The sequence below is a fragment of the Mustela nigripes genome, chromosome 7 (genome assembly GCF_022355385.1).
Source record: "Mustela nigripes isolate SB6536 chromosome 7, MUSNIG.SB6536, whole genome shotgun sequence".
Taxonomy (NCBI): Eukaryota; Metazoa; Chordata; class Mammalia; order Carnivora; family Mustelidae; genus Mustela; species Mustela nigripes.
This window is the reverse complement of record NC_081563.1, coordinates 109,066,386-109,091,802: the sequence shown is the minus strand read 5'-3', so window position 1 is coordinate 109,091,802 and position 25,417 is coordinate 109,066,386. Positions and strand designations below refer to the sequence as shown.

Here is a 25,417-nt window from a genome sequence, read left to right as displayed (position 1 = left end):
TCTTCAGCTCAGGTCATGCCAGGGTCCTGGGATGGAGCCCCATGTCAGGCTCCCTGCTCAGCAGAGAGCCTGCTTCTTCCTCTTCCTCTGAGCATTCCCTGTTTGTGCATGTATGCTCTCTCTCTGTGTCTCTCAAATAAATAAAATCTTTAAAAAAAAAAAAAAAAACACATTATATTCTTATAAATGGGTATGATCCCACTTCCAAAAACAACGTTTGTATATGCTTTCTCTTCTAATTTCTTCTGTGTACGTTGGACAAAAAGTATAGGAAGGGGGAAATAGATTGAAATGATGCAGAAGTGAGAAAAAGGACAAAAGGATACCTCATGTGAAAAACTGGAAGCTTTGACAGATGATGGATAAAGAAGATGTGGTATAGCTACATATAGTGGAGTATTATGCAGCCATCAAAAATGAAATCTTACCATTTGCAACGACATGGATAGAACTAGAGGGTATTATTGCTAAGTGAAATAAGTCAGTCAGAGAAAGACAACTATCATATGATCTCACTGATACGTGGAATTTGAGAAACAATGCAGAGGATCATAGGGGAGGAGAGGAAAAAATGAAGATGAAACCAGAGAGCAGACAAACCATAAGAGACTCTTAATCTCAGGAAACAAAGTGGGGGCTGCTGGAGGGGAGGGGGTTAGGGGAGGGGATGGGGTGGCATGGTGATAGACACTGGGGAGGGTACGTGTTGTGGTGAGCACTGTGTATTGTGTAAGATTGATGAATCATAGACTTGTACCCCTGAAACAAATAATACATTCTATGTTAATTTAAAAAAAGGAAAAAAGACCAAAAAAATGGAAGTTTAAATTCTAGAGGGAAAAAAACAGATTTCCTAATGCCTAATGTTTGATGATAATACATACCTTTACTATAGAAATGATACATAGCAAAATGTACAGTTGTACTTGGAAAAGCTATACCACCCCACCAAAAAAGTCCATCTGTTGGTTTTTCTTGATAAAATGAAAAACTGCTATATTGGAAAAATCAGAAAGATCCTGTTGAACAAGGACTTGGATTCTGGTTTTTAGAGGTATCCAAACCTGCTTTAGGGCCTTGGCCAATTCTTTAATCACTCTGGATTTTAGTTTTCTTGTCTCAAATAGAAGGATTATCTATTGGTGGTATCAGGGAAGATGACAAGATGACTAGACAGAACACAGCATTTTTATTATAATGATTATAATGGCTTGGTGTTTTTTTTAAGTGAGGGGAGGAGAGAGAGAATATTAAGCAGGTTCCATGCCCATGGAGCCTGATGTGGGGCTTGATCTCACAGCCTGAAATCACGACCTGAGCTGAAATCGAGATGGCACCCAGGTGTCCTGATTATAATGACTTCTAAGAAAAAGTGGGCTTTTTTTTCTAAGTGATCATGGATGCATTGAGAGACTCTTTTGGTGAGAGAAAAAGTACAAAAGTACAACTAGAAAACCTCTGGTGAATGATATACCATGTATCTTAGAATTCAAAGTCATTGTGAAGCTCACCATTAGGTAGTAATATGAAAAACAGAGATTGTGGGATACCTGGGTGGCTCAGTCGGTTAAGCATCTGCCATCAGCTCAGGTCATCATCCTGGAGTCCTGGGATTGGGCCCCACATTGGGCTCCTTGCTCAGTGGGGAGCTTGCTTCCCCCTCTGCCTGTAGCTTGTGCTTTCTCTCTCTCAGACAGACACACAAATAAATAAATTTTTTAAAAAAACAGAGATTGAGAAGGGACCTTACCTCAACTTATGAAAAGTAGGTACATATATGGCTTGTTTACATGTTGAAGGGTGTGTGGCCTGGTGTCTCTTCAGAGTTGGTGCGTGTTATCGAGTCCAAAAGCTATTGCTTGTTTCTTCAACCTAAACTTCATTTTTTAAAAGTTCTATTGACATGGAACTTGAATAGTAAACAAGTAAACAACTTAAATAGTAAACCATTTTCTATTTGCTTTGATTCTAATCAATTTCTTCTTTTCTTTATACCTCTTAGAATGGGGAGCGCCCTACTGTCCCGATTTGATTTGGTCTTTATCCTGTTAGATACCCCAAATGAGGATCATGATCACTTACTCTCTGAACATGTGATTGCAATAAGGGCTGGAAAGCAGAGAACTGTTAGCAGTGCCACCATAGCTCGCATAAACAGTCAGGATTCAAACACTTCTGTACTTGAAGTGGTGTCTGATAAGCCCTTATCAGAAAGATTAAAGGTAAGCTTCTGTTTCTTAATCCTTCAGATTGGTTGTATTTGAATGTCAGAGTTTGGTATGTTGCTTTCATACTGAAACCTTTTATATTGCAATAGTAGGGTTCATGTAAACTTTAATTGAAATAATCTAAGCCAGCTAGACTCAGAGCTAGAACTACAGTGTTTGTCTTATTTGGAAAGTCTTTTAGAATTTTTTTATGTATCTAAACAAGTTATTTTAACAGAAAGATTTTATTTGCTATCGTTGTAATGTTGGGCCTTTTTATCATGTTTTAGGTAGTTCCTGGAGAAACAATAGATCTAATTCCCCACCAGCTATTGAGAAAGTACATTGGTTATGCTCGGCAGTATGTCTATCCAAGGCTATCCACAGAAGCTGCTCAGATTCTTCAGGATTTTTACCTTGAGCTTCGGAAACAGAGCCAGCGGTTAAATAGCTCACCCATCACCACTAGGCAGCTGGAATCTCTGATTCGTCTAACAGAGGTTTAAGTTCATGCCTTTTTTTTTTTTTTTTTTTTAACTTAAAAACAAGGGGAAGAAGTGATGTGATTTCTCTCCATTTCCTGCATATAATTAACTCAATTATTCTTCAAACTAAAAGACATTAGAAATGGATGTATAAAAGTTCTTAAAAATGTTTGGTCAGGGGCGCCTGGGCGGCTCAGTCATTAAGTGTCTGCATTTGGTCCAGGTCATGATCAAGCCCCGTGTCGGGCTTGCTGTTCAGCAAGAAGCCTGCTTCTCCTCTTCCCTCTCCCCCTGCTTATGTTCCCTTTCTCGCTGTCTCTCTGTCAAATAAATAAATAAAATCTTAAAAAAAAGAAAGGCAACAAAACTTCCACACAACCATTTAAAAAAATGTTTGGTCATATCTCTTTCATAACCAATCAAAGTATAGCCACTTCTTTCTAGGCATGAGACTAGCACCTCCCATGCAATTTTTCTTTTTTCCCCCTTTTATTGACATTTTAGACTCTTGGAGTATGACAAGTGGTTAGGTTTATTAAGGATTCTGAGATTCTAAGTTGAATATATAGAAACATGGAATGTGTCAGTATTTGATTTGATACATGACAGGTCCATAAGGATAGTACCTATTTTTCTAACAGCAGTAACATTTATTCACAGATTCGGAATGCTAGGAAACTCTGGCAATTAAAATTAGCTGGAGTTTGGGCTTTTTGCATTTAAAATCAGATTATCCTTCTGTGTTGTTTTAACAGATTGGTTAGGCATGATTTCCTGAAAGTAAAAGGCAAGGAAAAACCACATGTATTTCATAATCAGTTTTTCTGAAATGAACACTTAGAAAGATATATGTTAGTAGATACAAACAGATTTTCATCCAGATTTTAAACGAGTGATTGTTTTCATGCTCAAATTTTCAGATAATTTTATTCCGACTTTTCATATTTTAGTCCCCAAAATGAATAAATGAAATAAACTTTGATATACTAACTGCTCAGTGTAAATATACTTTTGTTATGTAAAAATGCTTGTTTTCTTTCAAAGGCACGAGCAAGGTTGGAATTAAGAGAGGAAGCAACCAAAGAAGATGCTGAGGATATAGTTGAAGTTATGAAATATAGGTAAGATTAGCTGCTGTTTTAAATGAAATACCAGTTATCTTTTCATCTCAAATTATATATTTAATTAGGCAAAGCTAAATTATTTTTATGTAGCCCATTTGATTCTCTGAACAAACTATACTTTCTTGGTTTAAAATATCTGTGTAAATCTTTATATTAAAAATGTGTTTTTTTGAATGGGTAATACATTCACATAGTTCTAAAATAAATTAAAGAATACGTATTTTGAGAATGCTCAAAAGCAACGTCATAATAGGTAAAATCATCAGCACTTAATGACTACTAACCCTTTCAACCAATTCCTAATGTATTATCTTTTGTCTGGTGCGTCGGTTTAGTATTACACAGTGCCTGCACTGTCCATTTTCTCTTTTACATGATTCAGTACTGGTTTTGAGGGATCTTGTAGATGAAATTTTTTACCAAGCTGGCTTCATTCCCTCTCCAGTTGACTTCATTGTGTTGGGAGACTCTCCATTTGCCATTTATAAGCAACCAGGTAGTCTACGAATTACAAGACTGTCTCCTACAACGTGCTACCGGAGTTTCGGTGTGCTAGCATATGACATAGAAGAGTGCCCAACAAATACCGGTTGTCTGCCTGACTTCTGGTAGACCAGACCAGTAAGAAACCTAGAGATTGCCCTAACAGAGATCCTTTTTTCTCACTAGAAAACTAAGTCAGTGAATCTAACCAAACTTACAGAAAATCTGGATTCTAAACTTTTTTCCCCCAGTTAAAAACAAGGACAAGCAGTAGGGACTTCTTGTTTAATGACAAAAAGTTGCCTCTTTGTTTACATTCTTTCTGAGCATCTTGCTCTTAAACTCTCCATCTGTGTGGGTGGGGCTAACATTTCCTTTTCCATTTAATGATCTCTCACCCTTTGGGCCTTCTGGCCTGACTCTGCAAAACAGTGTCATGTGCTTCTACTTCATAGACTTTTGGCTATCAAGCAAATCAGGGATCAGACTACCTTGTCACCTTCTTTTACCTGTAACATTCTATTTTTGAAGCTTCACCCTTATTTAGTTTCCATAGGCCTCAGACCCCAGACATTGCCGCAAGCAGCCATCTGGTATTTCTCCACAATAAATCCACTGGTCTGATTTGTTCTCATATCTGAGCATTACACTTAAGATAAATTATTCTTTCAACCTTTTTGATAAAAATGGTATATTACTAATTTGTTATTGGTTTTGCATGTCTGAATCTTCATCTTGGACAGTGTTTACATGTACTTATCCATTCAAGAGGAACTCTGTGGCATTTCTTGTAGAACTTTATGTTTGTTTCTACTTCTCAAAACTGCCTTGCTGGTAACTCTGAATTAGCCTTAGGCTGTCAGTTTACTTCTATGCTTCAAAAAAAGTTACCTCATTGTTAACTATAAACAGTACCTACGTGACATTACCAGGTTGTTTCTGTGAATTGAATATGCTTTACTGGCTTTCATAAAAATTTTCAGATAACGAGAATAGGCTGATTCCTAGTGATTGGAATTACCTGCTGTTATTTCCATAGTATATTTCAAGACTCAGTTAAACACACTGAGACTAGATTGTGAATTAAACTTTCCATACTTTCTGACCTTAGTCTATACTCTGTAAGAGCAGAGACTTTATCTGCTGTACTTACTTCCAGGATCCAGAATCATACCTACCACACAGTATGCCCTCAGTAAATATACTGTATTGATAGTAAAGTTAACTGTAGTAATCATTTTTCAGTCATTAACTCATTTCAGAGTTTCTTTCTCTTGAGTTTTTGAATGTTTGCCCTTAATGTGTTTTTGAACCTGTAAAATTACATTTTAACTTGGAAGCAGTAGTCAAAATAAGAAATATCTAAACTGTGATACAGTTGATTATAATGGCAATCTTGTAAATTTATATTTATTTTATAAAAACTAAATGTTTATGGGTAAAAGTTTACATAAGTTTTCTTTAAAATTAAAAATATACTAAGAAGGGGGCACTCTTGGGTGGCTCAGTTGGTTAAGCGACTGCCTTTGGCTCAGGTCATGATCCCAGAGTCCCGGGACTGAGTCTCGCATTGGGCTCCTGCCTCAACAGGGAGCCTCCTTCTACCTCTGACCCTCTCCTCCCTCATGCTGTTTCTCACTCTCTCTCTCAAATCAGTCTTTTTTAAAAAATATACTAGGAAGTATGGGAGAATAGAGCTATCTTGAAAGATGAAAGAAAATTGAGTTTTTTCTCTTTCAGGAAAGTGGCTCAGATATTTATAAATCTTCACATCTGACCCCATATAGCTCAGATTCATATCCACTCATTGGCTCTGTAACCTTTGGCAAATAACTTACCTTACTAGACTTTCCTTCTTCATCTGTAAAATGGGAATAAGAATAGTCCCTGAATCAGAGGATTGTTGGGCTAAATGGGATAGGATATGGTGGTTAAATATAATTAAGGCGAACATAAGTTGTTAATAATTAACATAATAGCATAAAGCATTTTTGAAAAGTATCTTATGAAAAATAAGCTCTTGTTCTGTTACAGAATGGGGACTGGATCCTGGACAAAAAAATCAAGCAGCATTCAGAGACCTTGAAGGATCATGAAGGTTTACTTTATGCTGGCAGGCTCAGAGGAGAGTAATCTCTCTAGGTCTGAGCCCCAAGCACAAACAAAGGGGGTAGTCTATACACTTTTACTTCCATCAAAGGGGGTAGTTTATACACTTTTACTTCCATATCTGTGCCACTCTTATGGCTGTGGCCTGTGGGGCTAGGTGGGGTTAGAGGAAAACCTGGAATGGCTCTGGGGCCGGGACTTGGATTCCCTTGCTGGATTGGTCGGCCACCTCAGAACACAGATTTATTTTATCATTCCCCCCTTTGATGCCCTTTTAAATGCCTGGTTTAGAGGGCATCATTTTTATTATCTATGGGCAATAGTAAGGAGCACCTGGAGTCTGATCTTGGCAATGTGTGATAAGCCTGGTAAGGGCATTAAAAATACAAGGACCAAATGCTACTGTGAGGAGGAGCATAAGGAGGGGGCCGATGAGGGGGCTGAACCAAGGGAACCATTTGCTAGTAACGGTAATGCGAGAGTTGAGAGGTCCCCCCCGCCCCCACCAATGCCAGGTCAGGCAAGCTAATGGCAGTGAGGAGGAACAGCACACCACGTAGCAGAAGACCAGGACTGACTGGGGTCAGGAAAACTATGGTGAAATGTGCTTAGGAGTAGACCTCAGTTGTGGGTCCACAACCTTAGTTAGAGGGAGCCATTGTGGCTAGCCGGATAGCAGGTAAAACCTGTGGACAAGTAAGGGCAGTAAAACACCCTAGGATTACTCAGTAAACAACAATAATGGCAAGTCTCTGGGGGAAAGTCCAGTCAGAAGGGGCAACAGTATAGAGTCCAGCCCCTAGGATGAGGAATATCATGCTGATGAGAGCGAGGGACCACAGCAAGCAGGTGTTCATTATTTGGTGGGGTCTCGTCAGAGATGAAGCCAGAGCGGATCTGTAGGGTTTGACTGGACTTTCCACTGGTGTGGCTCTTCATCGGAGTGATGGGCTTTTTTTCATTCTGGAGTGTTGGACCCATAGGGTGATACCAGAAACCCTAAGGGTAGTAAGGGTGGTTAGAACAACAATGTGAGACCCTGTCCACTGTGGTTTGAGGGGGTCCTTTTTTTCATCTTTGATCTACACTGCCTGGAAGGAGTGTACCTGGGACCCTAAGGAGGTTGGGGCCCTCTCAGGGCCTTTGTAATTATTTAAGGTGGTCCCAGGGCCTGAAGGGTTTGCTTTGTTTTGTTTCATTTTGTTTTAATCTCCAATTTGATGGAAGTTTCCTGGAAGACTCCCCAGGCATGGGGGAGGCCATCCATATGCTAATTTGAAAGGGGAGTAATGTAGAGTCCCAGGTGTGCAGCAGGCATGTAGGAGTGGGGGTAGCAGATTTGGCTATGGAAGGCTAGTCTCCTGACAAAACTTTGCTAAGGTTCCCTTGAGGGTGTGATTCATTTGCTGTTTTCCCTGAGCTTTGGGGCTGGTAGGCAGTGTGGAGTCTCCAGGTGATGCTGAAAGACTTGGTTAAGACCTGTACAATGTCTGCTACAGTGTGGGCCCACTGTCACTATGGATTGTTAGTGGCAGGCTGAACTGGGGCACGATCTCCCACAAGAGGACTTTGGCTACTTCCCGGCTTCACTCCATCCTGGTTGGGAAGATTTTGACCCATCCAGAGAATATGTATACTTTTACCAGTGGATTCACTAGTAGTGAATCCACTGCTTGGCTGCACGTTTGTGAAGTCTATTTCTAGATCTTTGAAAGGGGTTACTTCCATCCCAGGACACCTGGCAGGCGGGGGCTGCGGTGCAGGTCGAGCATTATTTTTAGCACATGTTATGCATTGCTCACTGGCTGCTCGACATAGTGCTGGCTGATGTAGTAGTACTTTTTGGAGGGCTTCTAAAGCAGTTTTTTCTAGGTGGGTGAGTTTGTGATATTTTTTGACTAGATGTCTTCCTGTTGCTGTTGAGATGAAGACATGCCCATCTGGCATCCTCCACCAACTCTTTTTAGTCCAGGTGGCCCCCTCAGCCATGTCCTTACTGGCTGTGGTCTTGGCAGCCTCATCTGCCAGGTGATTTCCCCGTGCTATGGAGTTGTCTCCTTTCAGGTGTCTTTTACAGTGCAGGATTGCTACTTCTCTTGGAAGCCAGATGGCTTCGAGGAGTTTTAGTATCTCTTCTTTGTTTTTGATAGCTTTTTCTGCGGCAGTTAGAAGGCCCCTCTCCTTGTAGATGGCCCCCTGTATATGTACAGTAGCAAAGACGAACCAAGAGTCAGTGTGGATGTTGACCCACTTGCCTTCATTGAAGGTGAGGGCTCTGACTAAGGTGTATAGTTCCGCCTGTGGGGCTGACTGTGCAGCTGGTAATGCCTTAGCATCTAAGACTTCAGTGCTTGTGGTCACTGCATAATCTGCTTTCTGGGCACCTTCTTGTAGGAGACTTCTGCCATCACTGAACAGCACAAGCTCTGGATTTTTTATGGCTTGATCCTATAAGCCTGGACAGCTTGCATAGACTTTATCAGTTACTTTGTAACAGTTATCGTCTGGTTCCCCTTCTTCCGTGGGGAAAAAGGTTGCTGGGTTTAATGTCCTCACTGTTTTGGATTCTTGCAGAGGAGCCCTTGGTATTGTGTTAGCCGAGAGTTGGAAAGGAGGCGGTGTCCCTGTGTGTTCATGAGGGTCGCAACTGTATGAGGAACCTTGACATTAAGTTCTTACCCTGGGGTGAGCTTGTCTGCCTCCTTAATGAGTAGGACTGTGACTGCTAGCACCCTGAGGCACGGTGGCTATCCTGCTGCCACAGAGTCCAGTTGCTTTGACAGATATGCAGCTGGCCTCTGCCAGGGCCCAACAGTCTGGGTAGGTACCCCGAGTTCTTTTTTGTGTATAAAGAGATTGAAGGGTTTTTCTTATTTGGTAGGCGCAGGGCTGGAGCCCACCTCAAGGAAGCCTTTATTTCTATGAAGGCAACCTTTGCTTCCTCAGTCCAGCCAGGAGGTTCTCAATTTGGTCCCCCTGAGAGATCATAGAGAGGTCTTCTTATTGCTGAGAACCCAGGAATCCAGATGCAGCAGACTCCTGCAGCCCCCAGGAATTCTTGTAGGCCCCCCTTTTTTTCTAGGGCTTTGATGAAGACTTTCTTTTTCTCTGGCCCTAGTTCTCTCTTCTCTTTGGTGAGGAGGAAACTGAGAGATTGGACCTGTTGTTGGCAGATGTGTGCCTTCTTCCATGAGGTTAGGTATCCCCAGTTTGACAGGAGCTGTGGAGGGCCTTTGTGCCTTTTGTGCAGTCTTCTTTTGTGTCACTGGCAAGGAGGAGGTCATCCACATACTGGAGGAGTGTGCATGGATTTGGGACCACTGTAGGGGGACAGCTACCTCATTGATGGCCCGCAGGACCAGGTCCTCACCTGACAAGTCTCTTTTGAGTCTGGCAGGAACAGCAGAGCGGGGCCAGTCCAAGGTGACCAGGTGGGAGACTACCAAAGATTAGGCAGGGTGCGCTTTCTCCGTTACAACCCCTTGTTCTGTCACTGCCACACCATTGCCCCCAAACTTGTGGCAACAATGGGCCAGTGCGGTTGGGTTTCCCAGTGAGGGAACCAAATGTTACAGAACACGGACTGGATCCTGGCCAAAAAATCAAGTGAAACTCAGAGACCTTGGAGGATCAGAGCTTTATTTTACACCGGCAAGCTCAGAGGAGAGTAATCTCACAAGGTCTTAACCCCAAGCACAAACAAAGGGGTTATTTTGTACACTTTCACTTCCGTATCTGTGCCACTTTTGTGGCTGTGGCCAGTGGGGCTAGGGGAAGACCTGGAATGCCCCTGGGGCCGGGACTGGGACTCCTTTGCTAGATTGGTTGGTCACCTCAGAACAGAGATTTTATCAGTTCATTATATTTATTTACATTAATTAAATTACATGTATTATTTATTACAGTCTTATTTGGAAGATTCATTCCTATTTGTACAGCTTTTTCTTTCATGTGGGCTCTTAATTGTTCAGGGATCAAAATGAAGCTATGTTTTTAGAAACCCTGTAAATTCATTGCTGTAAGCTCCTTGAGGGCAGGAATTATAACTGTTTCATTCACCACTACAGATCTACTGCCTAGCAGGTGACGAATTTGTATTTAATTAGCCAATTCTGGATTTAAATAACATTTTTTTGCCGTATGCCATGTCAGTTCCATTGTACAGGCAGGGAATCAGCCACAGAACTGGATTACGGATGATGGCTAAATGTATCTCTGGTGTTTTCAGACTTCTGGCTAAAATCTACTATACAGTACATATGTCTTTCTTTGATGATACTGTGAAAATAAGAGGAAGCAGCAGAGAACTAGTGGATCCTTTCATTTCTGTCGTGACTGCAAGTCTGCAGAACCCTTCTAGTTCATTCCCATGGTATTTTTAAACATCTTTCATTTGTCAGATGCTTCCCTAGGAACTGGGAACATATCTTTATCCTCTAGAGCCTAAATTTAATATGTTTAGAATTTCTTTTTTTCATGAATCAAAAAGAATGTTCCAGGTATTTATATCACAGTTTATCAACTTTGTATTCTTAAGCTTTTCTCTTCTCAAATGTACAAGTTTCTTAAAAGTGGTAACTATGTCTAAAAATGTCTTTATCTCCACATAGTTCAAACCATAGTGAATTTCATGGTGGCCATTCAGTCAGTACATGTTTAAATTTTTGCTACATGAGCCTCATGGTTATGTACACATTTTTCTTCTTATAACCTGAGACAAAAAATTTTGTAGCCATGCCACATTGTGTAACTTTGTTTTTCTCTCCTTTCACTAAGTATGCTAGGAACTTATTCTGATGAATTTGGAAACCTAGATTTTGAGCGATCTCAGCACGGTTCTGGAATGAGCAACAGGTCAACAGCAAAAAGATTTATTTCTGCTCTCAACAACATTGCTGAAAGAACTTACAATAACTTATTTCAGTTTCAACAACTTCGGCAGATTGCCAAAGAACTAAACATTCAGGTATGATAAACCAAATGCTTAATACATCTTTTTTATGACAATCTCATGAGGTCTTTAATAAGTATAGAGCTTTTAAATTTCAAAAGATTTGGGGGCGGGGTGCCTGGGTGGCTGAGTGGGTTAAGCCGCTGCCTTCGGCTCAGGTCATGATCTCAGAGTCCTGGGATCGAGTCCCGCATCGGGCTCTCTGCTCAGTGGAGAGCCTGCTTCCCTCTCTCTCTCTCTCTCTCTCTGCCTGCCTCTCTATCTACTTGTGATTTCTCTCTGTCAAATAAATAAATAAAATCTTAAAAAAAAAAAAAAAAAGACTTGGGGGCGCCTGAGCTTTTAAATTTCAAAAGATTTGGTGGCTCAGTGGGTATGCCTCTGCCTTCAGTTCAGGTCATGGTCTCAGGGTCCTGGGATTAAGCTCCGCATCAGGCTCTCTGCTCGGCAGGGAGCCTCCTTCCTCCTCTCTCTGCCTGCCTCTGCCTATTTGTGATCTCTCTCTGTGAAATAAATAAATAGAATCTTTTAAAAAAAATGTTTTCAAAGGATTTGGATGACTATGGAAAACAGTACAAAATTACCCCCCAAAATTAGAAATAGAATTATGCTATGATCCAACAATCACACTACTGTGCACTTATCCAAAAAATACAAAAACACTAATTGAGAGTGATATATGCACCCCTATATTTATTACAGCATTATTTACAGTAGCCAAATTATGGAAGCAACCTAAGTGTCCATCTATAGATGAATGGATAAAGAAGAAACAGTATGTGTGTATACACACACACACACACACACACACACACACACACACACACCGGAATACTACTCAGCCATTAAAAAGATGACATTTGCCATGTGCAACATGGATGGAGCTAGACAGTATAATGCTAAGTGAAATAAGTCAGAGAAAGACAAATACCATATGATTTCACTCATGTGGATTTAAGAAACAAACAAAAAAAGAGAAGGAAAGACAAACCAAAAACAGACTCCTAACTATAAAGAACAGATGGTTACCAGAGGGGAGGTAGGGGGAGGGGATGGGTAAAATAGGTGAAGGGGATTAAAAGTACATGTTACTAGGTATACCTGGCTGGCTCAGTTAATGGAGGATGCAACTCTTGATCTCAGGGTTGCAAGTTCAAGCCCCACACTTAGGTGTAGAGATTACCTAAAAATAAAAATCTTTAGGAGCACCTGGGTGGCTCAGTCAGTTAAGCATGTGACTCTTGATTTGGCACAGGCCATGGTCTCAGGGTGTTCAGACTGAGCCCCAAGTTTAGCTCTGCACTCAGCAGGAAGTCTGCTTAAGATTCTGTCTCCTTGGGGCACCTGGGTGGCTCAGTGGGTTGAGCCGCTGCCTTCGGCTCAGGTCATGATCTCGGGCTCCTGGGATCGAGTCCCGCATTGGGCTCTCTGCTCAGCGGGGAGCCTGCTTCCTCCTCTCTCTCTCTGCCTGCCTCTCTGCCTACTTGTGATCTCTCTCTGTCAAATAAATAAATAAAATCTTTAAAAAAAAAAAAAAAAAAAAGATTCTGTCTCCTGGGGCACCTAGGTGGCTCAGTCGTTAAGTGTCTGCCTTCAGCTCAGGTCGCGATCCCAGAGTTCTGGGATCGAGTTCCACATTGGGCTCCCTGCTCCCCTGGAAGCCTGTTTCTCCCTCTCCCACTTCCCCTGTTTGCATTCCCTCTCTCACTGTCTCTCTCTCTCTTCTCTGTCAAATAAATAAATAAAATCTTTAAAAAAAAAAAAATGATTGTCTCCCCCTTTCCCTCTGGCCCTCCCACTCCCGTATGTGCTCAATTACAGGTGCATTCTCTCTCTCAAATAAATAAGTAAATCTTTAGAAAAAAATAAAAATAAATCCTTTTTTTAAAGTACACTTATTATGAGAGGACTAAATAATATGTGGAATTGCTGAATCACTCTACTGTACCCCTGAAATGAATATAACACTATTAACTATTTCTGGAATTAAAATTTAAAAAATTAAATGGAGATTGAAAAAAATAATATTTGGATGAAAAGAATGGAATAGGATTTTTTGGAGAATTTCAAAATATAAGCTTATTTTCTTTATTTAAGCTATGAAATGAGCTGCTCAGAGCTTTTTAAAAAAGTTATCTAAAACACACACTTACCTCTTTTTCAGTATCTTGACAATTGGGAGAAATATGGCTCACTTTCCATATTTCTCTGACCGTCCCAGGTGGGCAAGTCATCTTAACATCTTTGTTTTTGTTTGTTTGTTTTTGTTATTTATTTGACAGAGATCACAAGTAGGCAGAGAGGCAGGCAGAGAAAGAGGTGGAGGCAGGCTCTCTGCTGAGCAGAGAGCCCGATGCGGGGCTCGATCCCAGGACCCTGGGATCATGACCTGAGCTGAAGGCAGAGGCTTAACCCACTGAGCCACCCAGGCGCCCCCATCTTAACATCTTTGAATCTCAGTTTCCTCATTTGTTAAATAGACATATTCCACCTGCTCTATGTACTTAAAAGTTTTAGTGAAAATGGATATAAGCACACAAAAGTTTACACAGAAAATTGCCCACTTGATTTCAGAATTGAAACTAGTCTAATTTTTGTTTTGAAGCTAATCTAAAACAAAAATAAAAAATACTCTGGGGGTGCCTGGGTGGCTCAGTCAGCTAAGCATCTGCCTCTGCTCAGGTCATGATCCCAGGGTCCTGGGATCGAGTCCTGTATTGGGCTCCCTGCTCAGTGGGCAGCCTGCTTAACCCTCTCTCTCTGTCTCTCCCCCAGCTTGTGCTATCTCTCAAAAAAATAAATAAAATCTTAAAAATACTTTGGATCCTGGTGTTTTTATTTTTTATTGGCTTAGCTAATTAATTAGAATAGAATCTCATAATAGAATTGAAAGCTCATATGTAAGCAGTTTTCTCTGAGGAAATAAAAATAAATTTATTTGCCCAAGAAACTTGAGATTTGTATATATCTGTTTGAGAGATTCGTTTTATAAATCATATTTTTGCATATTACTTAATAGGCTGTTTTTTTATATTTTATTCCAGGTTGCTGATTTTGAAAATTTTATTGGATCACTAAATGACCAAGGTTACCTCTTAAAAAAAGGCCCAAAGGTTTACCAGCTTCAAACTATGTAAAAGGACTACCAAACCAGCACCTCCAGGGATTATTAGCATTTTAAAACCATCTCAGTAATAAAGAATATGTTAAAAAAAAATACCGTTCTCTAGAAAATGACATGCTAAAAGTAATAGGAAAAGAGTGTTAATTTAAAAAGTAACAAAGTCAGGTGCTTATTTTTTACAGCTTTTCTGAAAGATTAAAAATAAATTATTATATTTTTAAATGATATGTAGTTTTATTTTTGACCTCTTTTATTCTTAGAAATATTTCATAGTTGTTTTTTTTTTTATATTAAGTGTTCCATCTGGGTAAGTATTTGCAAAGTTACATCTTAAAGTTTAAATAGTTCTGACATACAAATACTGAATATCTTTCAGAAATAAATTGAAACCAACTTTCCAAAACAAATTGGAAATATTTTATTTGACATATTTAACTTAACATCTTAGCTACTGAAAAAAATTTTAAATGATATGTTCTATTACCCAAGTTAAATATGTACCTGTTTTAAGTCAGTAGCTGTACAACGCTTATATTAAAAAACCAAGCAACCTCATTAACTTACTTACTACACAGAAAGTGAAAATGCTATTCTAAACCCTTCTGCATGCACACAATTTCCCATTTCGTTCGAATTTAGTTATAAGTCATGATCTTATGTTAAATCTACATTTAGCCTCAACATTATTACGACTATCGAATATTTCTTTTCCTTTCTTGTACCAGACTTGTTTTCCTTAGAGTTAATAATTAGTTTTTCAACCATTTAGCTTTCTCTGTATCTACCACTAATTTGGCCCAGAGGCTCCACTGCAAGTCTATGTCTCCTCTTAGTACATGTAAACAAGAGGCGCCTGGGTGTTTCAGTGGGGTAAAGCCTCTGCCTTCAGCTCAGGTCATGATCCTGGGGTCCTGGGATCAAGCCCCACATTGGGCTCTCTGCTCAGCAGGGAGCCTGCTTCTTCCTCTCTCTCTGCCTGCCTCTCTGCCTACTTACCATCTCTGTCAAATAAATAAGATCTTTTTAAAAAAAAAAAAGAAGAAAAAAAGATGCAAACAAATCAAATAGTCTATTTTAATTTCTTGGGGACATTTCTCCTGGTTCTAGCATTTTCCAGTCTGAACTATATAACTGTCATTTTGGGACTTCTCATTTTCTGTCTCATTTCCTAACTTTTATGTCTTTTTCTTTTGGTAGAACCCATCTTCTAGTAGCTCCCTGAGAACAGTTCATTAGGCAAACTCTACCCTTCCCTCTGGATTGATAGTTTGGGCATAAAATTTTAGTTTGTAAAACTAAAAATAGGTGTTGCTCTATTATTTCTAGTTTTCAGTGTTCCTGTTTAGAAATGTAAGGCCATTAATTGTTTTTATTCTTGCCAGGTGATCTTTTTTACCTTGAGAAGGTACTGGGGTCTTCCCTTTTCCCAGGTATCCTGAAATTTTACTATGTTTCATAGCTATCCTGGTAGTTGCTTATGCCAAAAATATTGGTGTTATCTTTACTCTTTTTTTCCTCTTACCCTTGTATTAGTCCATCAAAAAATTCACTCAGCACTTTTAATTACTTCTAGTTCCATTATTCTGGACCAAACCACATCTCTCATCTCACCTTGTAAGGACAAAGTCTTTGCTTCATTCTGTAACCGCTGCCCCAACAGGTAAAAGAGATTCTGATACATACACCATGAAGTCAATACACATATATGGGTGATTATATCTCTTATAAATGAGGACACAGAACTTAACCAAAGTAGGTAAGCAACTTGATTTAAGAATATGAAAATTTTCAAGAGAATACAAGAGGTTTCTAGCAAGAGATGGAGGCATTCTCCCCTTTCTCTCCTGTGAAGTTGCTCACAACAAAAAGGAAACTGAAAAATAAAAATATATAGTCCATCTTCTGTGAACTAGAAGACAACTAATCCCCAAACCCCAACACACTAGGAAAAGCTGCCAAAAGCTATCAGGATGACCCAGACAGCCTTCCAAGGGGAAGAGGCTGAGATGGTGCCTGGTGGTGAATACTGTAGAAGAAACCCAACAAAGCATATTTCTTAAAATGTACTTTACACACCTTTTGGGGTTAAAAAAAAAAAAAAAACAAAACCGTTTTCAGTAGTGTGGATATGGCATATAGGTTGGCAGCAGCAGCTTCTCAGGATCTTGCTGGAGTACAGAAATTGATGAAGAGCTTGCTGGAGTACAGAAATTGATGAAGAGCGGTTGTAGTACATAGCCTATGCTATGTTCTAGAATATATAGTATATATAGCCATATAAATATACACATTGTATTGTTCAAAGAAGAAGAAAGTAAATACTGTTTAAAAAGTCAAAGGTGAGAACTATGATAGGGAGAAAGTTATAGGGGAAAAAATAATAAATTATCAGAAGAATCTCTGGTTTTCTTCCATCTTGTATTGTTTATTTTGTTTCAGTTAATCACAAGGCCAAACTGGCAGCCAAAATTGTTTACATCTCTGTGATCGCAGCTTTTGCAACTAACAGCCTCCAACCACAAACCCCAACACTTGAGTTTCACTTCCTCCCCAGTAAAGGACATCCCCACCTAAAAACTTCCCACAACTATAGCAATAAAGGGCTAGGGTTCCCCTCACTCTTGTCTCCTGACCAACCTGGGTGCTTCCCCATGTGGCCCTTTGTGACATGGTATGCCCCCTTCTCTTAGTAAATGTAATTAATGCTTTCCAAAAGTGGTTGTCTCTTGTCTGTCAACTCATACCTGATTAAAACAAATCTCAGGTACAAATTTTAGAACAAAAGCAGCAAAAAACATTACATCATGAAATTTTTTTTCTTTTTAAGATTTTATTTATTTGACAGATCACAAGTAGTCAGAGAGGCAGGCAGAGAGAGGAAGGGAAGCAGGCTCCCCGCTGAACAGAGAGCCCGATGTGATGCGGGCTTCAATCCCAGGACCCTGGGATCATGACCTGAGCTGAAGGCAGAGGCTTTAAACCCACTGCCACCCAGGCGCCCCTCATGAAAAGTATTTAAAATAAGAGCCTAACATAATCATGATGTTAACTTAAACCTAAGTATGTCACATTAATAAATACAAATAGACTCATCTATTGAAACAAAAAGATTTTCAGATGGGTTCACAAACTGTTGTAAGCAAGATAAACCTAAATAAATGTCATGTATTATCTGCAAGCTAACTCTAATCCTGGGAAACTCAGAATACCATTGTAGATAAGGGGAGTGGTGGAGCTATGGGGAGTAGCTACTGAACAGAACAACACCTTTCACATCTTACCCCATGTTCACACTCTCACCTTGATTCCCACTTCTCCCCTGTTCCTCACTCAGTCTGCTTGTCATGATGGTCTCTGCTGGTTCTAGAACATCCTGGGCACATTTCCTATCTGAGGGCTTTTGCACATGCTGTTGCTACCATCCAATATGCTTTCCACCAGAGAGCCACATGGCTCATCCTCCCAGCTCATCAGGGTCAAATGTTACCTTAGTGGTGCCATCTTTCCTAGACACTGTTTAAAACTGCACTCTGCCCCCTCCCCCACCAACCCTACCTTCCTTCCTGTAACAATCAATACAATCTAATACACTATGTGGTTTATTCTTTTTTTTTTTTTTTAATGTTTCTTTAGTCTGGCTAGGATGTAAGCTCCAAAGGGATAGGAATTTTTTACTATTATCATCACTGTTAAGTCTCCGGTCTCTATAGCAGATACCCCAAAGCATCTGGCCTTACGGAACATTGGAATGGACCATGAAGATTCAGTTACGGTACCAGCTAGGTGACAATACCTTGCAAGTTTGGGGTACCATCCTATGTGAACTTCTTCAAGCTAGTGCCCACTTTATGGTTCTGTTTCTCCCACAGCCAGAAGACACGGGCCTAGGAACCAAGGTACAAATTTTAGAACAGTTTTACTGTTACTTCTAATGACCATTCATAAAGTTTTTGTTTTGCATCCTCAAAAAATTGGGCTTTCCTAGCTAGAGGTTTTACTATCTGAAGGAGGAATACGTCTGTCAGAGGACACAGCAATGGGCCCACTGAACTGGAAGTTGAGACAGAAGTAGAAAAGAGAGGATTAATGGGTTTACCTGAGAATGAGGGGGAAACTGAGTCACTCCTCTAAATGGGGCATGGGGGACATTTCTGAATCTCAGAATCTTCTGGGGAAGCTCCTACTATATTCACATCCACCAATAAGGGATGATGGAAGGCTACAGGTAAGATCTCTGTAGGCTCAAACTCCTCAGGAATGAAGCTTTGTGTCACTCCACAAGGTAAAGAATTCAGAGCAGCTGAGATGCTGACTGAGCAAAAAGGGAGTAAGGAATGGGAATGGAGGAAGATAGTTCTAAACATTAACAACAACCTCATGGCCTTCATGACTAGTTGGGGAGAGCTCTGTACTGTACATTAACCAATTTACCTTCCCCTCTTATTTTTCTCTAGTGTTTTAAATGGATTGGTGATAATTTACTCATTTTTTTAATTTTAAAGATTTTATTTATTTATTTGACAGAGAGAAATCACAAGTAGATGGAGAGGCAGGCAGAGAGAGAGAGGGAAGCAGGCTCTCCGCTGAGCAGAGAGCCCGATGCGGGACTCGATCCCAGGACCCTGAGATCATGACCTGAGCTGAAGGCAGCGGCTTAACCCACTGAGCCACCCAGGCGCCCTGGATTGGTGATAATTAATTTGACAATTTAGTCCTAAGGATAGAGGTTATCAAGATGAGAATGCAGCCGAAACAGAAGAGGAACGTGTACCACATAGTCAGTGATGGGCCTGTGTGAATAACTCTCCTTTTATAAAGGAGTGAAAAAGAGTTCTTGCATTAATGTATTATAGTTGTTATTGTTATACAGAAGGTTATGAATGGGTAGAATTTTGTATATGCATATTGCCGAGCCAAAGAAATGAAGGTCGTGAATACAGCGATTTGATATCCAACCTTCATTCCTACCTCCTGGTAGGCTTTCCTATCACACAGAGACTAGGAAGCAAAGAAACTTGACATTTCCACACTCCTTTTGCAGCTAGCGTTCTGAGTGAGAGCTGGCTTGCACTGATGAGACGTCCTGTGTGGGATTTGGAAGGTGGAAGCAGGAGAGAGCCATCTTCCTCCAACATGGCATATGCAGTCGAGACATTTAATTTCTCTGCACCAGAATCCTAGCAGTAGTTGCGAAGCAGCTGTGGGGTGATGGCAGCAGTCCCCACTCTCCACCTTCCTCACTGTCATGGGGTTAGTGGCTCCTGCAGCAAGCCAGACCTTCAACCTTTTCCTGGGAGTCAGCTCTGGAGACCCAGCACAGAGTGCCCACGCCTCCACCCTTCCAACAATATGACAAGCACCCAATTCCACTGTGCAATCCTCCTTCCTGTGGCTACCGTCGTTTCTGTTTCCAGCAACTAAGCCCTCACGGATTCATCCTTATCCAAAGCATTCCACCAAGATCATTACACAATACTTATGGTTAGAAGGCAATATTAATTCACACAAACTGCATACTGGCTTTATTTATTTACTTATTTATTTATTTGATAGACAGAGAGAGATCACAAGTAGGCAGAGAGGCAGGCAGAGAGAGGGGGGAAGCAGGCTCCCTGCTGAGCAGAGAGCCCGATGTGGGGCTTGATCCCAGGACCGAGATCATGACCCAAGCCGAAGGCCGAGGCCTAAACCACTGAGCCACCCAGGCGCCCCCTGGCTTTATTTAAAGTTATGGAGGTAACCATCAGAACTAAAAACAGACAAGATGTATTAAGTTTGCTCTAGGAAGTCGGCCTGGGGATGGAAAGGTAGAGTGTACCTATTTGATTTCCATCATCAGCTTTTCTCCATGGTGGAATTAGTTACCATGTGTAGATACAGCTTCGATCATCCTCAGGTTCTAGTCCCCAGAACCTATGACTATGTTGGCTTACATGGCAAAGGAAAATTAAGGTTGCTAGTTAGCTGACCCTAAAATTGGGAGACAGGCCTGATATAATCAGACGTAACCTTGAAAGTGTCAGAGGGAGGCAAAATGACAGCGTCAGAGAGAGGAAGACTGCAGGAAAGACACAACAGATGCAACACGTTGGCTTTTCCGACAGAGGGCGGAGGCATCAGACAAGGAATGTGGGTGGGCTCTGGAATCTGGAAAAGGCAAGGAAACAACCCCCTAGAGAGGATCACAGCCCTGTCAGTGCCTTGACGTTTAAAGCCCAGGGAGACCCGCATCACACTCTGACCTACAGAGCTCTAAGGTCATAAATTTGTGTGAAGGCACTAAGCGTGTGGCAATGTATTGCAAGTAGCAACAGGACACTAATACATTTTGTACGTGGTATTCTAACAGTAGCGGCCAAAATGTAGTCATGACGCTGAAATCCTGCTAGAGAAAAAAAAAAAAAGGCAAGTCATGTCATTCTGTTGTCTCCTGCTCTCTGAATGTTGAATAATTGCTCAGTGAAAAAAAATCTCAGCTAAAATTTCAGTTGTGGAAGTTTTTAACATTTTTTTTTTAAATATTTTATTTATTTATTTGACAGAGAGCGATTACAAGCAGGAAGAGAGGAAGGCAGAGAGAGAGAGGGGGAAGCAGGCTCCCTGCTGAGCAGAGAGCCCAATGCGGGGCTTGACCCCAGGACCCTAAGATCATGACCCGAGCTGAAGGTTCAACCCACTGAGCCACCCAGGCTTTTTAAATATTTTGTTATTGACACCTCCCCTATGATACCATGAGATGCCGCTTTCCCACCTCCCCACCCCCCCGCCCTTTGGCTGTAGTTCTGTGCCATCAGAGGTTACCTAAACAGCAGGAAGACTAGAGGTTCTTGAAAGGGCAGTTCTCAGAGAAAGGTCACATGCCTTCACCAAGGCCAAGAATAAAAAGGGAGAATTTCTGGGTTGCTAAATTTTGTTTTGTTGTTTTTAAGATTTTATTTATTTGACAGAAACAGAGACAGCAAGAGAGGGAACACGACAGGGGGGAGTAGGAGAGGAGAAGCAGGCTTCCCAGCCAAGCAGGAAGCCTAATGTGGGGCTTGATCCCAGAACCTCGGCAGATGCTTAACGACTGAGCCACCCAGGTGCCCCTCTGGGTTGCTAAATCAATGGCTCTAAAAGAAAAGCTGAGGTGACAGCCCTGTGTTTTCTCCACCTAATATATGAGATTAGGGGCTGCAGAGACCAAGCACAAGACCTGACTCCTGGGAACACGGCAAACAGTTCATAAGACCACCTGAACTCTGAGCTCAGAGGATCGAGTGAGCACTGCCTAGTGGTTCTTACCTTAGGGTTGGTGAGTGGGTCTCCTGGGTGACAGGAATCCTTTAAATTTTACACAAAATTTGTGTTGCAGATGTTTTATAGCTTTTACCAGATTCTATAGGAGATCTGGAAAACATTCCTTGGAAGACATTTTTTTTTTTTTTTTACCTTTTAGGGGCTGGAGTCTAGATAGTGTGCAATCATGTAAGTTTGCACTTACATGATTGTGTAATCATCTATTTACACAGATGACTCTGTGTAAGACGTGTGCAGGTTACCTAGAATCTAGGACATGACTGGTATACAACAGTTTTCTAAGTATTTGTGGGAAAAGGGAAAGAATACATTTAGGCTAATTTGCCTCCTGGGAAATGGGATTGGAATTGAAAAGAACAGAAGAGAGGGTTGGCTTTAGTACCAGAAAATCCATCCCAAACTCTGGTTGACATCTGCACAAGTTGACCTTACTTTGGTAATATCTAGTTTTACTGGGTAAAATATGCATTTTAATAAGAAAGCAGTGATCTCTTCCAAAAGAGATCTAGCCCTGTACTTTGTTCATAATGTCCGAAGGGGCCTAGTCTAACTGCAATTTTGCCAAGAAACACAACTATTTTTAACGCTATCAGTACTGAGCTGCCCAGCTCTGTCCCCTCTTATCCTATGTATCAGCCTGTGCACCAGAAATAAGGTTATTAAATAACCTGATTTAACCAGGAAAAAAATTAATGCTGAGTTACACGGAGACATGGTTTATAAAAATATGAATAATAACTCTGCTCAATTCTTAAGGACTATGAAGTATGTGCAGAAAATTAATAGCTAAAGAATACGTACCATATTCAGAAACACTTTTTTTAAGATTTTATTTATTTATATGAGAGAGAGAGACGCGCACACACACAGAGTGCAGGAGTGGGTGGGGAGGGGCAAAGGGAGAGGGGGAAGCAGACTGCCCACTGAGCAGGGAGCCCAGTGTGAGCTCGATCCCAGGACCCTGAGATCATTACCTGAGCTAAAGGCAGATGCTTAACTGGCTGAGCCACCCAAGTGCCCCCCAAAACACAAAACACTTGAAAAATTCTATTTGCATTCCATTTTCAGTAATTACATGAACTCCTTTATTTGTTCTTATGCAATCTCTACACCCAACGTGGGGCTTGAGCTCAAGACCCCAAAATAAAGAGTCACTTGCTCCACCAACTGAGCCAGCCAGGTGTCCCTACATGGACCCCTTTAAAATGAACCAAAATGCTTAGGATTCTGTGGAGGAAAAAAAAAATTACCTTGTGCTCATATCTGAAGGCTTTTCTCAGAAGAAAATCACTGAAGGAGTCCACAGCATTGGTTTAATTTTTTTTTTTTTTGGTGGTTTATGAGGGTGATTTCTTACCTTCCAAAATTCAGCCACTTGCCCTGAAATAGAAAGGATAGATAAAAACATTAAAACAGGGTACCCTAAGCAACAAAAAGGACAACAAGATTCTTAAATTCTTGACAGGAAGGAGGACTAGAATGGAAAGTAAAGCAAGTCATACACTAAATAATGTTAAAAATCCCTTTGTTATTTTTAAACTATTGCAAAGGGAAGAGGGTAAATATATTGAAACCAACCTTTTTTACTTCCTCGTTTGTAGATAATGCCTGTCTTTGTGAGCATTTTTATTTCTTTTAGAGGTTCCTACAAGAATGGACTGCCTAAAAGCTCTTAGGTAAAGCCTTGATAGATTTAGTAACAGCAGTACTTTTGCAGGAAGGAATAACGAAAAATTAGCACTAGAAGTTGACAAAAAATACTTTAGTTCACTCTTTTCAAAAAAGATTTTATTTATTTGACAGAGAGAGGGAAAGCACAAGTAGGCAGAGCAGCAGGCAGAGGGAGAAGCAGGCTCTCCGTTGATCCCAGGACTCTGGGATCATGACTGGAGCTGAGGCAGCCACTTAACTGACTGAGCCACCCAGGTGCCCCTAGTTTAGATCTCTTAATAAATTAAAGGGTGAGCTAAATTACAGAGTTTTGTTGGAGTTAATCTCTGCAAGTCTTGAGGAGGTTGGCCCTACAATGAATTCCCTCTCTTGTGTTTTGATTCTAAATCAAATCATTTTATTCCTTTCTATTTAAGGCTGTTGGTATATTTATTACAATGATTGAAACCTGTGCCTTACTAGTTACTAGATACTGGCTTTTTTGTCAATACTTAATGGCTCACTCCTACAAGACTTAACTTGATTCCTAGAGAAACAATTTCAATTTTCTGGTTTAACTTCCAATCATTATTATTTATATTTATATAAGATCCATTTGCAAAGCTACTTCTTTGCATTATCACTATTTTCTTCTGGTCCCAAGAAACAGAAAGTGGCTCAAGTTTAGTGTGTCCCAGACTAAAAAAATTATTATAAATAACAAACCTATGCCTCATCATATGTCTGATATAAGGGGAAGGCAAACATATTTCTAGTTTCTCAATTTATCAATAGAAAATATTAACAGATTTGGAATAGAGTCTTTTTTTTTTTTTTTTTTCAAAAGCCTCAGATGCGTTGATAGTTAGCACAGCCAGACCTTTAGTGCTTTGCAACTTACCAAGGAAAGCATAAATGTGGCAAGATACTACTACTCTCTAAGGGCGGGATTTTTATTTTTACAACTTCCTCTGCAAAGGATCAATTAAAGGATAAGGGCCAAACACAGTATCGCTGTGATTGCACTATAGATATTAGTGGCTGTTAAAAGCATTTATGTTTTCATAGAACTAAAGTACACTGTCAACTTGGCTAATTATCCAAGGTTATTTATTTAGTCCTTTTTCTTTTCATATTCTTTGTTTCTCTTAATGTTAGCACTTGCATGATTGACTAGAGAAGTTGGGATAAGATACCTGACCAGAATATTTTCGCTCTTTAAAAAAAATAATTCTAATAACAAGAGTAGAGAGATAAAAATTTGAAATTAATTTCAAGCATGAGGACTAGGGTTTACATGTGGATTTTTTTAAAGGTTTTATTTATTTATTTATTTGAGAGAGAGAGTGAGCAAGAGGGGGGGAGAAGCAGAGGGAGAAGTAGACACCCCGCTGAGCATGGAGCCTGCCAAATAGGCAGGGTTTGATCCCAGGACCCTGAGATCATGACCTGAGTGGAAGGCAGACGCTTAACTGACTGAGCCACCCAGACACCCCTACATATGGACTCTTATTTGGATTTATGTTACAGACTTCTCTAATTATTTTTTCCCAATTTTGGGGAAAATTTCAGTGACAGAGATTCCCAATCCCCTCAGACATGTAAGCTGCCCACCTATTTAATCTTACTGGATAGAAATGAACAATTACAGGGCGCCTGGGTGGCTCAGTGGGTTAAGCCGCTGCCTTCGGCTCAGGTCATGATCTCAGGGTCCTGGGATCGAGTCCCGCATCGGGCTCTCTGCTCAGCAGGGAGCCTGCTTCCTTCTCTCTCTCTGCCTGCCTCTCAGTGTACTTGTAATTTCTCTCTGTCAAATAAATAAATAAAATCTTAAAAAAAAAAAAAAAAAAAAAGAAATGAACAATTACAGATTTAAATGAACTTACTATAAAACAAATACTAACTGTAGAATTTTAAGGTTTCCTTTGCCCTCCTCCAAACTATGTTATGAAATATGTTACACTCTTTATTTACTTTATGTACCT

The 25,417-nt window shown here is 40.5% G+C and overlaps 1 protein-coding gene across 1 annotated transcript in view; it reads left to right on the top strand.

The window, feature by feature from the left end:
• The window catches only part of MCM8 (minichromosome maintenance 8 homologous recombination repair factor), a 47,204-nt gene extending 32,499 nt beyond the window's left edge, over positions 1 to 14,705 (top strand). The window contains exons 15-19 of the mRNA XM_059407913.1: positions 2,003 to 2,222; positions 2,498 to 2,707; positions 3,737 to 3,813; positions 11,185 to 11,374; positions 14,404 to 14,705. Coding sequence (XP_059263896.1) covers positions 2,003 to 2,222; positions 2,498 to 2,707; positions 3,737 to 3,813; positions 11,185 to 11,374; positions 14,404 to 14,496 — 790 coding nt within the window. The 3' untranslated portion in view covers positions 14,497 to 14,705. The remainder of the gene's footprint in view (positions 1 to 2,002; positions 2,223 to 2,497; positions 2,708 to 3,736; positions 3,814 to 11,184; positions 11,375 to 14,403) is intronic.
• Positions 14,706 to 25,417: the final 10,712 nt, after the last annotated feature.